Source organism: Schistocerca gregaria, chromosome 7, assembly GCF_023897955.1.
Source record: "Schistocerca gregaria isolate iqSchGreg1 chromosome 7, iqSchGreg1.2, whole genome shotgun sequence".
In the NCBI taxonomy this organism is placed as follows: domain Eukaryota; kingdom Metazoa; phylum Arthropoda; class Insecta; order Orthoptera; family Acrididae; genus Schistocerca; species Schistocerca gregaria.
This window is the reverse complement of record NC_064926.1, coordinates 36,852,991-36,870,891: the sequence shown is the minus strand read 5'-3', so window position 1 is coordinate 36,870,891 and position 17,901 is coordinate 36,852,991. Positions and strand designations below refer to the sequence as shown.

The window sequence follows — 17,901 nt, the reverse complement described above, 5'->3', positions numbered from 1 at the left end:
GTGGTAGCGTTTAGGTTACCTGAGGTAAGCAGTAATGGTAGAAGCCTGCGAATTGCAGACACGCTGGACAGCTGTCCCAAGGTAAAAGTTTCAGTGTAGAGAATTAACTGATAACTCCATCGATAGCCTAGACCCTTTCGTGCGCCGTCACAATAGAAGAAGGTAACAGGAAGCTAGCACTCTTGACACATGCCCCTGAGAAACGTAACATCAGTGGGTTTACACAAGCGCTACAGCAGCAGTCCCCACTCACGAGATCTCTCAGAGCGAGGCCAAGTGACGTAAAACACTGATAGGCATAAGAGAAAGAGCAGAGACGTTAAGCTTTCAGCTGAACGCTGTTGCTACTAAACTTGAAGTTTGTTAATGTAAAGTCTAGAAACACCCTATCTACTAAGTAGAATAAGGAGGGGGGACAGAGGCGCCCTGGAGGCGCAGAAACTATCATACGATTGGCTGAAGTGTGTAAAATGTTGATGTGTTGATGGGTTGGTGGGCCAACTGTAGGAAAACAGGAACAGTGTCCTTTAAAAGCAATGTTTCTCTATTCATACAGACTTCAGTCAGATCGTTGGAGTTCCATCTCCATGTCAAACACTGCCAACATCGAGTAATTCTCACTCCACAGACTCAGACACTGTGATCTGTTGTCCATGTAGTTGCACCCTTTCCTTTTTCTAACGTTTAGGACTAGCTTCCAGTGTATTAGCTTGTCGGAATGCAAATAAACAGTGTTAGTCAGGCCCCAGAGGATCCGGGAGTCTCCTGTTTCGAGCATCCTATAGAGTCCCAAAATTCGCGACTCCAGTAGGTGTGACAGTATTTGCCACTGATCCAAGCAACCAACGCGCCTTCATAGGAAGTTTGCCTTTCTGCCTGTGTTCCTAACCCCTCGGAAAGGGCTCACTAGTGTGTAATCCCCGGTCTTGTCACTATCTCGTCTTAGAGCACGACACCTTGTCCTCTCTGCTCAGGAACCATTATAGCGTCTGTTAAAACATGATTGATGACAACTATCTACAGCATGAATGAGGAGCTACGTACAAAGCAGTTATTTTTCTGTTTTGTACTAGGCAGTAGTTGTAGAGCTTCCAACTTGTTTCCTAGACGCTAGAGTAGATTTTTTGAAAGATCAGATTAACAGGTCTACATGCGAATAAAATGAATGTACCTTGTTGATAGTGTCAAGCGTTTATTAAAAAAGAAAAAGAAAAAAGTGAACAGTGAGTAAGCAAAATGAGAGTGGCGGGTATCCAGTATCTTACGCTGAAAAGTACTCAAGTACTACATTATTCTGTTCGCCGCAGAACAAGAGACCTGGATGGAAGAAGGATTATTTTTAGGGTCACGGAGATCCATCTTCTCGCGGTGGGGACGGCAGCTGGGCGCCTCACCTGTGTCGGACAGCACCAGCAGCCGGCCGCTGTCCTCGTCGTAGCGGGTCCTGAGTTCGGCCGCCGCGGGACACACCACCGCCCACGCCACCAGCAGCGCCGTCGCCCTCCAAGCTGCAACAAGACACTATGTTGCAGGGGCGAAAATGCTGAGTCACTCCCAGACCTCATAAATATTTTGTTAATTCAGATGTTCTCTTGACAAATCTAGATTACACGGCGTGAAATACGAAACACATTCAAGAATTCTTCAGAAACTGTAATGTTGCCTGATATCAACTCAGAAGTGTTACCCAGGGGTAAAAACTGAATCCACAAGATGCACAGCACACGTGAAAACTGAACAGCCTTATTTAAAGCTTTAACCATACAAAGACTCATGTTACTGTATTCCTGACCAATAACATTGATACACTTCTGGCCATTAAAACTGCTGCACCACGAAGAAGGCATGCTACAGAGGCGAAATTTAACCGACAGGAAGAAGATGCTGTGATATGCAAATCATTAGCTTTTCAGAGCATTCACACAAGGTTGGTGCCGGTGGCGACACCTACAACGTGCTGACATGAGAAAAGCTGCCAATCGATTTCTCACACACAAACAGCAGGTGACCGGCGTTGCCTGGTCAAACGTTGTTACGACGCCTCATGTAAGGAGGAGAAATGCGTACCATCACGTTTCCGACTTTGATAAAGGTCGGATTGTAGCATATCCCGATTGCGGTTTATCGTATCGCTATGTTGCTGCTCGCGTTGGTCGAGATCCAATGATTGTTAGCAGAATATGGAATCGGTGGGTCCAGGAGGCTAATATGGAACGCCGTGCTGGATCCCAACGGCCTCGTATCACTAGCAGTAGAGATGACAGGCATCTTATCCACATGGCTGTAACGGCTCGTGCAGCCACGTCTCGATCCCTGAGTCAAAAGATGGAGACATTTGCGAGACAACAACCATCTGCACGAACAGTTCGACGACGTTTGCAGCAGCATGGACTATCAGCTCAGAGACCATGGCTGCGGTTACCCTTGAAGGAGCATCACAGACAGGAGCGCCGGCGATGGTGTACTCAACTACGAACCTGGGTGCACGAATGGCGAAACGTCATTTTTTCGGATGAATACAGGTTCTGTTTACAGCACCATGATAGTCGCACCCGTGTTTGGCGTCATTGCGGTGAACGCACATTGGAAGCGTGTATTCGTGGTTGCCATACTGGCGTATGACCCGGCATGATGGTACGGGGTGCCATTGGTTACACGTCTCGGTCACCACTTGTTCGCATTGAAGGCCCTTTGAACAGTGGACGTTACATGTGTTACGACCCGTGGGTCTACCCGTCATTTCACCCTGTGAAGCTCTACGTTTCAGCAGGATAATGCATGTTGCAGGTCCTATACAGGCCTTTCTGGACTCAGAAAATGTTCGACTGCAGCCGTGGGCAGCACATTCTCCAGATCTCTCACCATTTGAAAACGTCTGGTCAATGGTGGCCGAGAAACTGGCTCGTCACAATACACCAATCACTACTCTTGATGAAATGTGGTATGGTGTTGAAGCTGCATGGGCAGCTGTACCTGTACATGCCATCCAAGCTCTGTTTGACTCAATGCCCAGGCATATCAGGGCCGTTATTACGGCCAGAGGTGGTTGTTCTGGGTACTGATTTCTCAGGATCTTTGCACCCAAATTGCGTGAAAATATAATCATATGTCAGTTCTAGTATAATATATTTGGCCAATGAATATCCGTTTGTCATCTGCATTTCTTCTTGGTGTAGCAATTTTAATGGCCAGTAGTGTATAATTATACTGTAAATACACTATGTGAGAAGTTTCTTGGGATCCTGATGGATGACAAACTAAGCAGAAATCGAACTCAAATAAAAGAAGCAAACAATTCATTTCGGCATGTTTTGCACTTTTGGTGTAGTCTTTGACAAAAGTGAGATGCTGAGATGCATATGGGGCATACTCATAAAATTTTAAATCTCGCTTTGGGGAAATAATTATTTGTTGCAGGAATGCTCCAGATTCCACGTTTTTAGGGAAACTTTCTCTTTACATACTGCGAAATAACTTTTCAATGTCGCCAGAGCATAATTCATATCAATAGAGACGCAGCAAAACGATATAGAACTATCAGTGGACATCCCTTCTGTTCGTATAAAGAAAAATAGTGACATTTGACCTTTCCATAAACAAGTGAAGCGCTCTTACGTTCTGTGCTGGCGTAAGCTGACGCCAGCACACCAGGCGGCAAAGGGGTTGCGAGAAGATCGATAGAGGCCAACGACAGACTCGCAGGAAACGCGCTACCAACGGCCTCCCGGCCACCAGTACTTAGTTCACCGCCGTGGAGCGGAGGGTCAGTCTGTCATTAGTCGCAGCCGCGCCGGAGCTGCAGTCACAGCCTCTAGCTCAGAGTCAGGCAACACATAGAATAGTGTGCATAGCGAACTTTGTACTTCAACAGCAGTGAGGCTAACGTGGACTGTTACAGAGAGCTTGTACCACAACGACTATCTTAAGTAGATTTCTTATTCTTGGGAGTAAAGAAGCCAGTTAATGTATGTGTGCAGTTTGTCTTACAGAAACCAAACTACATCCTCTCCTTGCTCTTTTGATACAAGCCTACAGAGACAACGAGACAATATAAAATGTTTTAGGAAAGTCCATTCCCGGTATTGTTGCTGTGGTCTTTAGCTCGAAGGCAGGTTTATATGCTGCTCAACCCTGTGCATGCCTTTTACATCTCTGAGTAACTACTGCAAACTACACACATTTGAACCTTCTTACTGTATTCATCCCTTGGTCTCTCCACAAAATGTTTACCTCCTCTCCTCCACCCCTCCCTCCCCCAATGCACATCCTTCCATTACCAAAAATGTTTTATTTGATGCCTCACAACGTGTCCTGTCAAATTATCACTTCATTTCTTTATTTAGTCAAACTCTGCCGCAAATTTCTTTTCTCCCCAATTCAGTTGAGAACCTTCTCAGTAATCACGCAATCTGTGAGGGTAGGAACTTAAAAAGTAGTAACTATTTATTCCCGACCGATACAAAAGAGTCACATGTTTGCACCTGTTACTGTCCTTCAAAGTAGTCACCAGCGTCGTGTAGAACCCATTGCCATGTGGAAGGCGTACTATACCGTTAGCAGAATCTGTTCTGTTGATGGTGCGAATGGAGCGGTCTACTGCCTGTCGAATCTGTGGAACAGTTCTGAAGCGAATGCTGCGAAGCGGTTCGTTCACCTTCGGAATCAAATCAAAGTCACAAGGACTTAAGTCAGGGGAGTATGGTGGATGGTACAGTACTCCCCAGTCACATCGACCGAACAGAGCAGGCACAGCTTGCGCTGTATGCGCCCGCGCTTTGTCGTGCAAAATGATGGGTGGGTTGCGCAGAACGTGTCACTGCTTCTTTCGCAAAGCTGGTCGCAGGTGATGCTCCAAAAATGAACAGTAATACTGTGTATTTTTTTGCCAGCAAATGTTTTTCAGCAGTGCTACCAACGACACTTGCATTCATTACATCTCATTTTTAAGTATATAATATATAATATAAATATAAAAGCTGTCAAATTCTTCAAAAATCGCTTAATTTAATAAATGTAACAGTAAAATGTGAAGAAATGGTGGGAGACACAGTTTTTCAAGTATCATATTTGGATTTCCCACCCAAAAAAACGTAAGAATGATGTATTTTCAGCAAAAAGGTTTTTCCATCGTTGACCTGTGTTATGGTCAGAGTCCACATCTAATCAACCTGGTCTCTTCATGTCTACAGCATTCTTGCGTGATTCTTAAACCAAGTGTTAGAGATGATGAAGTTGTGCTCTCTGCGAAGTTCTGCCAGATGGCGCCTTCTTTCATTTCTTTCCCCCAGTCCATGTTTATCTACTAGTTTGCCTTCTCTTCCTTTTCCTAGTATCGAATTCCAGTCTCCCATCACAATTAAGTTTTCGTGTTCCTTAACGACTTGAATAATTTCTTTAATCTCGTGATACTTCATGTTAACTTCTCTGTCATTTGTGGAGCTAGCTGATATACAAACTAGTACTACTGTGATGGTTGGTGGCTTCTCTGGTTACGATAATACGTTCATTGTGCTGATGCTCATAGGACAACCACATTTCCATATTCTCATTCATTATTGTACCTACTAGTGCATTACCCCTGTTTGGTCTAGTATTTATAACCCTGCAGTCTTTCTGCTACTTCAGTAATTCCCACAACTAATTTCAACTTATCGAATTTTCTTCTTAAATGCTCTAACCTATTTACCTAAGTAACGGATCTAAAGCTCTACTCTACTATCCGTAGAATGCTAGTTTTCTGCTCCAATGGGAGGAGGATTGGATATGAATTGGAAAGTAGGGAAGAGAGTATCTTAGTGTGAACAGTTCAGTGACAGGTTTGTTCTTATCACAATCGACAGCAAACCAACACCAACAACGATAGTTACTCTATACATGCCGACGTAGGAAGCTGAAGATGAAGAGATACAGAAGGTATATCAGGATACTGAAAGGGTAATATAGTACGTGAAGGGAGCTGAAAATCTAATAGTCATTGGTGACTGGAATGCAGTTGTAGGGAAAGGAGCAGAAGAAAAGATTACAGCATAATGTGGGCTTGTGACATGGAATGAGAAAGACCAACGTAATAAATTTCGGCTGGTATTAGCGAATACTCTGTTCAAGAATCACAAGAGGAGGAGATATAGTTGGAAAAGGCCGGGCGATACGGGAAGATATCAGTTACATCATCGTCAGACAAAGATTCCGAAATTAGATACTGGCTAGCCGTAGTAGCCAGGAGCAGATATAGACTCATATCACAATATAGTAGTGATGAACAGTGGGTTGAAATTTCAAAGATTAGTCAGGACGAATAAATACGCAAAGAAGTGGTATACGGAAGTACTAAGGAATGACGGGATACGCTTGAAGTTCTCAGGCTATAGATACAGCAGTAGGGAATAGCTCAATATGCAAGGAAGTTGAAGAGGAATGGGCATGTCTAAAAAGGGCATTCACAGAGGTTGGAAAGAAAAACGTAGGCAGAAAGGAGGTAACCGCGAAGAAACCATGGGTAACAGAAGATGTCCTTCGGTTGATTGATGAAAGAAGGAAGTACAAATACGTTCAGGTAAATTGAGAAATACAAGTCGATGAGGGATGGAATAAATAGAAAGTGCAGGGAAGGTAAGACCAAATGGTTGCACGAAAAATGTGAAGAAATCGAAAAAGAAATAATTCTCGGAAGGAGTGACTTAGCATGTAGGAAAGTCAAAACAATCCTCGGTGAAATTGAAAGCAAGACAGGAACATCAAGAGTGCAACGGTAATCCCACTATTAAATGCAGAGGAGAGAGCGGATAGGAGGAATGAGAACACTGAAGGCGTCCGTGAGGGGGAAGATATGTCTGATGTGACAGAAGAAGAAATAGGTGTCGATTTAGAAGAGATAGGGGATCCAGTATTTAAATCGGAGTTTAAGAGAGCTTTGGAGGACTCAAAATCTAATAAAGCAGAAGTGATGGATAACATTCCATCAGAACTTCTTAAATCATTTGGGGAAGTTTCAACGAAACGACTATTCACTTTGGTGCGTAGAACGTATGAAACTCGCGACACACCATCTGACTTCCGGAAAAGTATCATCCACACAATTTCGAAGACTGCAAGAGCTGACAAGTGTGGGAATTACCGCACAATCAGCTTAACAGCTCATGCATCGAAGCAGCTGATAAGAATAGTATACAAAAGAAAATTGAGGCTCTGTTGTTTGACGATCATTTTGGGTTTGGCAAAGATTAAGGGCATCAGGGAGGCAATACTGACGTTGCAGCCGATAATGGAAGAAAGACTAAAGAAAAATCGAGACACTTTCATCGGTTTTGTCGACTTGGAAAAATCGTTCGACAGTGTCAAATGGTGCAGATGTTCGAAATTCTGAGAAAAAAAGGGGTACGCTGTAGGGAGAGACGAGCAATATATAATATGTACATGTGCCTAGAGAAAGTAATAACAGTGGACGACCAAAACGCTCGGATTAAAAAGGGTGTATGACAGGGATGTAGTCTTTCGTTCCTACTGTTCAGTGTAGAACGAAGAAGCAGTGATGGAAATAAAAGAAAGGTTCATGAGTGGAATTAAAAAATGGCTCTGAGCACTATGGGACTTAACATGTATAGTCATCAGTCCTCTAGAACTTAGAACTACTTAAACCTAACTAACCTAAGGACGTCACACAACACCCAGTCATCACAGTGGAATTAAAATTCAATGTGGAAGGATATCAGTGATACGATCCGCTGATGACATTGCTATCCTGAGCCGGCCGCGGTGGCCGTGCGGTTCTAGGCGATGCAGTCCGGAAGCGTGACCGCTACGGTCGCCGGTTCGAATTCTGCCTCGGGCATGGATGTGTGTGATGTCCTTAGGTTAGTTAGGTTTAAGTAGTTCTAAGTTCTAGGGGACTGATGACCTAAGATGTTAAGTCCCATAGTGCTCAGAGCCATTTGAACCATTGCTATCCTGAGTGAAACTGAAGAAGAAATACACGATCTCTTGAATGGAATGAACATTCTAATGAGTACAGAATATAGACTGAGAGCAAATCAAAGAAAGACGAAAGTAATGAGAAGTAGCAGAAATGAGAACAGCGAGAAACTTAACATCAGGTTTGACGGTCACAAAATAGATGAAGTTAATCTACCCTACTAACTGGGCAGCAAAATTATCTATGATGGACAGAGCAAGGAGGACATAAAAAAGTCATGGTCTGTGTGTCTGGTCCCGGAGGAGGTTCGAGTCCTCCCTCGGGCATGGGTGTGTGTGTTTGTCCTTAGGATAATTTAGGCTAAGTAGTGTGTAAGATTAGGGACTGATGACTTTAGCAGTTAAGTCACGTAAGATTTCACACACATTTGAACATTTATGACATAAAAAAAAACAGACCAGCACTGGAAAAAAGAGCATTTCTGGCCGAGTTAAGTCTACTAGTTTCAAACATAGGCCTTAATTTGAGGAAGGAATTTCTGAGAATTTACGTTCGGAGCACAGAATTATGTGTTTGTGAAACATGGGCTATGGGAAATTGGGAACAGAAGTGAATCGAAGCATTTGAGATGTTGTGCTACAGACGAATATTGAAAATAAGGTGGACTGATAAGGAATGGAATGAGGAGATTCCTCGAAGAATCGGAGAGGAAAGGAATATGTGGAAAACATTGACAAGGAGAAGGGACAGGACGATATACTAGCAAGAGGTCAGGGACTGACTTCCATGGTACTAAAGGGAGGGCAGAAACAGTTGTGGTAGACAGACATTGGAATACACCCAGCAAATAATTGAGGACGTAGGTTGCAAGTGTAATTCTGAGATAAAGAGGTTGGCACACTAAAAAATTAATAAATAAAATAAAAAAATTAAAAAAAATGTTCGTAATGTATATTCATACCGGCAGTTATCGAAGTGCTAGATGAAGCTGTGCATCTATCAGTATATCTGCTTTTATTCACACAAAGGTTAAAGCTGCACTTCCTTACAGTATTCTCATCAGAAACAACACAGCCACGAGCAGTTGAAGTGTAGATTGCTGATGTGTTGGAGAGAACACTACTTCTTGGACGGATTACTTCTCGTAAGAATACTTGCACTGAATCTTAATCTCGCTTCTGCTTTTCTTTCAAGTAGTTTTCAGTGATCGTTTCATTTTATATCGCTCCGGACAGATACTCCCAGGTAGTTTACTGCTATGCTGCTGTACTGTTTCCGGCGAGTTGGCACCAATGTTGTAAACGAACAGTAACGGTCTTTCCGAATTACAGGTGTGCTATACGTTAGATTCATTTACTGACAGGTTAACTGCCAATCTCTTTCACATGTATCGATCTTCTGCAGGACTTCCCTGTATTTCGTTACAGTTTTTTTGGCGTTGCAGATTTCATATATCCGGCATATCTGTGAATAGCCTCACAGAGTTTCCTAAGTTACCCGCAGTTGTACTGGACTTTAAGGCCCCACTACAGTCCCCTTGTGGTACCCCAGAGTTATTTCTTCGTCTAAAGATTCCGCTCTCTTAAGAACGAATTATCTAGTCGGATCTAATAGGGAGCAATGAACCATATCACACAGGTGGTACAATATTCCGCACGTTCATGTTTTGTATCCTATGTGTCAGTTAATAACTGTATTGTTTTTCAGAAGTCATGGACCGTGGTATATGCGATTTTAATATGACTGTTTTGAAGTATTTGTTGAATGCAGTTCCCCGAGTTCCGTCACATTGATTACCGTTACTGCAGCTGCTACGTTGCAAAACACTGACATGTACTGTTCCTGGGCCCGATTCGCTTTTCTGCCTCTAGAATGGCTGAATACATCTGCTTTCACTGAACGATACAGAAACGGGAAGGTAAATGAGAAAGACGGTCTCAAAAGTATTAAAAATGCCTAAAATCCAAATAGAAGTATTTGGAATTTTAATAGTGGCAACTATTTATTTACAGCTCGTACGAAATAGATACGTGTTAAGTTTTACTGACCTTCAAAAGAGTCACCAGCATTGCGTGTATGTGTGCGATGTGGAAGTCGTCGGATACTCTTAGTAGTTCCAGTTGTGTTGACAATTCGAGCGGTGCGGTCTATTTCCCGACGAATTTGTAGCAATTCTGAAGCGAATGTCTTGAAGTGATTCCTTCACTTTAGAAATCGAGTTGAACTCACGAGGGCCTAAGTCAGGCGAGTACAGTAGGCGGTATAGCACTTAGCAGCCCCATCAGTCTAACAAATCAGTAACAGCTTGCACTGTACGTGCTTCAGCATTGTCCTGCAAACTGATGGTCAGGTCCTGCAGAAAGTGTCATCACTTCTGTCTCTAATCTGGTCGCAGGTTGTGTTCCATCTTGCATCTTGCTCATTTCGCATAAGACATTTTCGACGAATGTGAAAATATTAAAGTTCTGAGCCTTCACAGCTATAATTCCAATCCTGAGGGCTTATATCCGGAAAGTACTTGAGAGTTATCAGAGCATATATAAGTTCAACCTTGTGCGTAGCTACTAATATCTTCGCTTTTTATCAAACTGATATCACGCAAATGGTGAACTGTAATATTTCACTTGATCACTATCTATCCTTACTGTTTAGCCGGCCGCGGTGGCCGATCGGTTCTAGGCGCTTCAGTCCGGAACCACGCGACTGCTACGGTCGCAAGTTCGAATCCTGTCTCGGGCATGCATGTGTGTGATGTCCTTAGATTAGTTAGGTTTAAATAGTTCTAAGTTCTAGGGGACTGATGACCTCAGATGTTAAGTTCCATAGTGCTCAGAGCCACTTGAATTATTTATCCTTGCTGTTTGTTAGTTAATCAGTCCCAATGGGATATCTCTAATGGCGAAACTATAACCTAAAAACTAAACACCCTCTTTCTCCTACAAAACGAAAGGAAAATAGATTGCCTTTTTTATCAGGACCTATGAAATAAGCTTGTGGAGAATGCCTCCTTATGTGATTATGATTTGGCCATAATTATAAGTGCGGTATCTGTCTCCAAAAGTGGTCTGCTGGGTCTAGTGCCGTGGAAAAACCACATCTAGCTTCAAGAAATTTCCGTAGTGTGGAATCTACTCACCAAGACAAGGGCACAGTTATTACGTTACAGTTTTAGAATATGAAATGGAGGTTAGCCATTGGTTAGAGATAGCTGCAGCGCCTTGGAAAAAAAATGTCAACGTGTAAATCTGCACGTACTTCAGATATCTGAAGTGTATGTGCCAACGCAACAGATTTTCATAGTTTCCCGTAAAGAGCGGTCGTCAAAGAGGCTTTTACTGTCTCACCTGTCGTTACGAGTGTGCTCACGTCGTGGTATCTCATTCTTCTGGATTCGATGTAATGCAACCTCCCGGCTATCGCGACGCTGAAGACCCATATTTTTTCCATATTTGTTTTACTTCATATTATTGATTAGTTTACTCGTCTGTGTTGTTGTCTTGCCACCATACCACTTCAGAGACAACATATCTCACAAACAGAAAAAGATGGCACAAGCTGTTTACTTCTATTCTACCTGAGGAAAAAAGCGGATATACTGCGTCTCACAAATTAGTTTAATAAACACTGTGAGTGTTATTTCTATGTGCCGAGTTTTTCCTTTGTATCCTTTAAATTAATACCTTTACTGTTCCTGCAGACTTTGTCGATCTGGGAGTACAAGAATGTTACAGACCATCGACACGAGTGTCTTGATTTGTATAAATCGACGACAGAGAACAAAACTGTCGACAGATGAATGCTATAGCTATAGATATGCTATAAATGACTACAATTTAACTAATGCAAATGAATGAAATTCCAAGAAGTAGCTAACACAGAAATTTCTCGTTTTGCCTGTATCTTATGAAACAGACAGGCTAAATGGTGAAAGCAAGAAATGAAAATTATTGCTGAGAGTACTGTCGCGACCAGAGCTCTAGGGTCCTGTTGTTATCAGGAGTTGAGCGAAGGCCACGGGTGTGCGATCCTGCACAGCGCTGGGGCGCCAGTGAAACACATTTAACTAACAATGATTTGCCGGCGAGAGTTTTACGACCACTCCATCTTCTCCCTGGTGCTGCCCTGTTGTCACCATGCTGCTTGAAAGCGGGAAGGGCCCGTCTTTCTCTGGAGAGGAGCTTCTGAGCGTAATCCCTGTGGTCAGTCGGCCACCCTCATTTAGGTTTTCCGTGATTTCCCTAAAATCGCCCAGGCAAATGCCGGGATGGTTCCTTTGAAAGGGCACAGGTGACTTCATTTCCCTTCCTTCCTTAATCCGATGAGACCTATGACCTCACTGTCTGGTTTCCTCCCCTAAAACAATCCAACCCCAACCCTGTGGTCAGTACCACAGCCTTTAGGCCGATAGAGCCCAGCGAGGCTGTGGACTTTTGTTAGAGGCTCAGTGCTCCCGATGAGTGGAACTGCACTTAGGCTCGTTCCCAGAACACTGCTACCCCTGTGTCAGTTGCTAAGATGGCGTGAACGCGGATGACACAATAGCAACACGAAGGACAGCTAGCCCGAGCGATGGACCCAACTCAAGTGTTTGTACTGCTTCTGTAGCAGCAACACAGGCGTCTGGAGCCCAAGTTAACCAACTTGCAGATGCGGAGATCGGTTCTTCATCCGTGGTAGATCGCCCTGGCCCTCATCCTGACCTCATCGCCACTACGACCGCTAGACTACTGCTTGTAGAGCAGAAGTCCCCTCCGTGGCCAGGCGGCTGTGGACGTTTAGCAGTGCACTCCAAGTTGACGGCAGCTTGTAGACACTTGCTGAATTCACCAGAGCATTCTGAAACTTAATGGAACTGGTGTTCCATCGGTATCCGTGATGTAGATGGAATGGCTATTCTCCCATAAAGAGCTTGAGGAGGGTGGAGGTTTGATAGCAGGCGATGACGTGACTCCCCATCCCCACACTGCTGACCAAATGCGCTTTCGTTTTCTGAGTAAGTTCAGGGTTTCAGAACATTCCTTTAAGTGAAGTTTGCATCCTGAAAGGCATTATTGTGACGTCTCTAGGTGAAGTTACTACATTTGGCCTCATTACAGTAGAGCAGTCAGTCCACTGCGCACTGTTGTCAAAGTGTTGAATCAGTTGTTCATGGCTTCCCTCTCGCGCAGTCTGATGAAACGAGCTCCCATCTTGTGTGCACTTCGGGGTTCCCATGTTGACAGTAGGTTACGATATCGTTGCGTAGCTGGCAGATGGACCCAGCTTGGTGATTTCTCAGTTGGTTTCTCGCACAATTTTATTCCTGCACCTGCTTGTTATTCTCCTGTGCAATATTCTCCCATCCTTCATAAAATTCATCCCGAATTTTCACTCGTTCCTATTAGTCTACAAGTCTTATAGATCCATCCTTTATGGAATTCCGTTGTTATAAAAATCGAATTCGATATCACAAATTTTAATGCCCTTAAAATATTGTACCAATTTCTAATCATAGCTTATTCCTACTTCCTAGTGCCTAGACACTAACTACTCTGTGCTACTTCCCGTCATATAAGCAACCCAAGAAATAGCTAACGCATGCACAGGTAATTCTGGGCGTTGTATATGTTTCTTCTGGTAGCAAACGTAAATTACACAAATAGCCACCAAAGCTCTATAGTACTCGTAACTGAAATGCTTATGTTTATAACCCGATTACACTGCTTCACGCAGTATTGCTGGATGTACTGTTCTGTGGGAATGTGCTAACAGTTGGTCTACTGAAAGAAGGATATCAGGGTTCAGGGTATAATTTAAAAATGTGAGATTTTGGACTAGCAGTATCTGTAACAGCTTCTCTGGCCAAAACAGTAAGCAGTTTGTCAACTTCATTACTGTTGTACATAACTCTTGATGATAAGCGAAAAGTTGTTATATATCACAAAATGTTCCATTTATTAAGCTTCTACTATTTTAACTCCATTTAGGACTTGCCTGATTCCTTTCCTTTTTTTATAGGAATTCAAAATAATGATTCTCAGAGTGTGTAGTGAATATACCCAGCGCTCTCCCATTCTTTGGAAATGCAGATAGCTGGTTAGTACTTCCCTCAAATACTCTGTTGCTATTGATTTTCTCAAGAACAAGTGTACCTAACAAACATGCGTATCAGTCGGAACCACTATGTAATACTGTTTTGCTGGCAATCCCGTAACTCTTCCCTGGACATCGGCGTATATGTTTTCCTGTTTTCTGAAATTATCTTTACTTCGCTAGTGCGTACTTGTAACAAATTTTCCTGCGAGCTCCGCTTTACAGCGGCATGATGTATAAGAAAACATTGGTTTTGGGTGTTTAAGACAACGACTGGAAAATGTATTGACACACGTAGTCGCGCACCGTCTGTTCTCAACTAACGATATGCTGGAAAATAATACTAATTTGCCCTCAGTCGGTTCTGCTTTACTGTGTAGTTCAGTTACAAAATTCTTTTGTTCTTCTCGTAGTCCTGCTAAGAAGTGCTGAAGTGGCAGTACTGTAGCACTTAGCTAGTCATATATGGCATGGGAAACAGATTCCTGCAGTGCTACGGTCTCCAATCTTGCCTTACTGATACTGGCTAACAAAAGTCGTAAGAGTCTGGCTATAACTGTCTGCCCGTCTATTTACTGTGGTTGGCACTGCACCTGTTTAACACCTTCATTTATTCAATCTTCATCTATAATTTGCTTAGTGCTTCTACTGTATTGCATTAAATCCGTTGCCCGTTTCCGTGCCACTCTTGTGTTATTTTATACAGCTTGTTCCATATTCCTCAGTTGGGTGATATGTCATTCCACTTTACTCCTTGTAAAATCTCCTACTGCTTGTACCTGGCCTAGCGTGTAATTTAAATGTCGAATATCTTTTTCCAATGCTGTTCCAGACACTACCTTCAAAAGTTTTACACTGTGTTTACCCATCCTTTCTTTCTCAGAAACGATGTCCTTGGCACCAGGTTGATTGCCTTCTTCAAGAGTTCCCAGAGTTAATTATAATAGAGCTGCGATCCGCTGTATTCATTTTCACTAGAACTCCCTTTTTCCCTGCTTTTTTCTAAAATTCCGCAAAAGTATCTTCTAACCCACACTTCCATGCATTCAGTGTTAAACCAAGCGTCCACTGATGACTGAACAGTTCGAACTACAGGATTCTTCGCCTTGCGTGTTGCGTGCCTCAGCGATACAGATGGCCGTACCGTAGGCGCAACCACAACGGAGGGGTATATGTTGAGAGGTCAGACAAACGTGTGGTTCCTGAAGAGGGGCAGCAGCCTGGATGATTGACTGATCTGGCCTTGCAACATTAACCAAAACGGCCTTGCTGTACTGGTACTGCGAACGGCTGAAAGCAAGGGGAAACTACAGCCGTAATTTTTCCCGAGAACATGCAGCTTTACTGTATGATTAAATGATGATGGCGTCCTCTTGGGTAAAATATTCCGGAGGTAAAATAGTCCCCCATTCGGATCTCCGGGCGGGGACTACTCAAGAGGATGTCGTTATCAGGAGAAAGAAAACTGGCGTTCTACGGATTGGAGCGTGGAATGTCAGATCCCTTAATCGGGCAGGTAGGTTAGAAAATTTAAAAAGGGAAATGGATAGGTTAAAGTTAGATATAGTGGGAATTAGTGAAGTTCGATGGCAGGAGGAACAAGACTTCTGGTCAGGTGAATACAGGGTTATAGACACAAAATCAAATAGGGGTAATGCAGGAGTAGGTTTAATAATGAATAGGAAAATAGGAATGCGGGTAAGCTACTACAAACAGCATAGTGAACGCATTATTGTGGCCAAGATAGATACGAAGCCCACACCTACTACAGTAGTACAAGTTTATATGCCAACTAGCTCTGCAGATGACGAAGAAATTGAAGAAATGTACGATGAAATAAAAGAAATTATTCAGATAGTGAAGCGAGACGAAAATTTAATAGTAATGGGTGACTGGAATTCGAGTGTAGGAAAAGGGAGAGAAGGAAACATAGTAGGTGAATATGGATTGGGGCTAAGAAATGAAAGAGGAAGCCACCTAGCAGAATTTTGCACAGAGCACAACTTAATCATAGCTAACACTTGGTTTAAGAATCATGAAAGAAGGTTGTATACATGGAAGAACCCTGGAGATACTAAAAGATATCAGATAGATTATATAATGGTAAGACAGAGATTTAGGAACCAGGTTTTAAGTTGTAAGACATTTCCAGGGGCAGATGTGGACTCTGACCACAATCTATTGGTTATGACCTGTAGATTAAAACTGAAGAAACTGCAAAAATGTGGGAAATTAAGGAGATGGGACCTGGATAAACTGAAAAAACCAGAGGTTGTACAGAGTTTCAGGGAGAGCATAAGGGAACAATTGACAGGAATAGGGGAAAGAAATACAGTAGAAGAAGAATGGGTAGCTCTGAGGGATGAAGTAGTGAAGGCAGCAGAGGATAAAGTAGGTAAAAAGACGAGGGCTGCTAGAAATCCTTGGGTAACAGAAGAAATATTGAATTTAATTGATGAAAGGAGAAAATATAAAAATGCAGTAAATGAAGCAGGCAAAAAGGAATACAAACGTCTCAAAAATGAGATCTACAGGAAGTGCAAAATGACTAAGCAGGGATGGCTAGAGGACAAATGTAAGGATGTAGAAGCTTATCTCACTAGGGGTAAGATAGATACTGCCTACAGGAAAATTAAAGAGACCTTTGGAGAGAAGAGAACCACGTGTATGAATATCAAGAGCTCAGATGGCAACCCAGTTCTCAGCAAAGAAGGGAAGGCAGAAAGGTGGAAGGAGTATATAGAAGGTTTATACAAGGGCGATGTACTTGAGGACAATATTATGGAAATGGAAGAGGATGTAGATGAAGTCGAAATGGGAGATACGATACTGCGTGAAGAGTTTGACAGAGCACTGAAAGACCTGAGTCGAAACAATGCCCCCGAAGTAGACAACATTCCATTAGAACTACTGACGGCCTTGGGAGAGCCAGTCATGACAAAACTCTACCAGCTGGTGAGCAAGATGTATGAGACAGGCGAAATTCCCTCAGACTTCAAGAAGAATATAATAATTCCAATCCCAAAGAAAGGAGGTGCTGACAGATGTGAAAATTACCGAACTATCAGTCTAATAAGTCACAGCTGCAAAATACTAATGCGAATTCTTTACAGACGAATGGAAAAACTGGTAGATGCGGACCTCGGGGAGGATCAGTTTGGATTCCGTAGAAATACTGGAACACGTGAGGCAATACTGACCTTACGACTTATCTTAGAAGAAAGATTAAGAAAAGGCAAACCTACGTTTCTAGCATTTGTAGACTTAGAGAAAGCTTTTGACAATGTTGACTGGAATACTCTTTTTCAAATTCTAAAGGTGGCAGGGGTAAAATACAGGGGCGAAAGGCTATTTACAATTTGTACAGAAACCAGATGGCGGTCATAAGAGTCGAGGGGCATGAAAGGGAAGCAGTGGTTGGGAAAGGAGTGAGACAGGGTTGTAGCCTGTCCCCGACGTTATTCAGTCTGTATATTGAGCAAGCAGTAACGGAAACAAAAGAAAAATTTGGAGTAGGTATTAAAATTCATGGAGAAGAAGTAAAAACTTTGAGGTTCACCGATGACATTGTAATTCTGTCTGAGACGGCAAACGACTTGGAAGAGCAGTTGAGCGGAATGGACAGTGTCTTGAAAGGAGGATATCAGATGAATATCAACAAAATCAAAACGAGGATAATGGAATGTAGTCAAATTAAATCGGGTGATGCTGAGGGAATTAGATTAGGAAATGAGACACTTAAAGTAGTAAAGGAGTTTTACTATTTAGGAAGTAAAATAACTGATGATGCTCGAAGTAGAGAGGATATAAAATGTACTGGCAATGGCAAGGAAAGCGTTTCTGAAGAAGAGAAATTTGTTAACATCGAATATAGATTTATGTATCAGGAAGTCGTTTCTGAAAGTATTTGTTTGGAGTGT

General features: G+C 42.7%; 1 protein-coding gene across 1 annotated transcript in view; it reads right to left on the bottom strand.

Annotated features, from left to right (window-relative positions):
• The window catches only part of LOC126281784 (myogenesis-regulating glycosidase-like), a 100,449-nt gene that overhangs the window by 42,884 nt on the left and 39,664 nt on the right, over positions 1-17,901 (bottom strand). Inside the window, exon 2 of the mRNA XM_049980990.1 lies at positions 1,395-1,508. Within this exon, the coding sequence (XP_049836947.1) occupies positions 1,395-1,508 (114 nt within the window). The remainder of the gene's footprint in view (positions 1-1,394; positions 1,509-17,901) is intronic.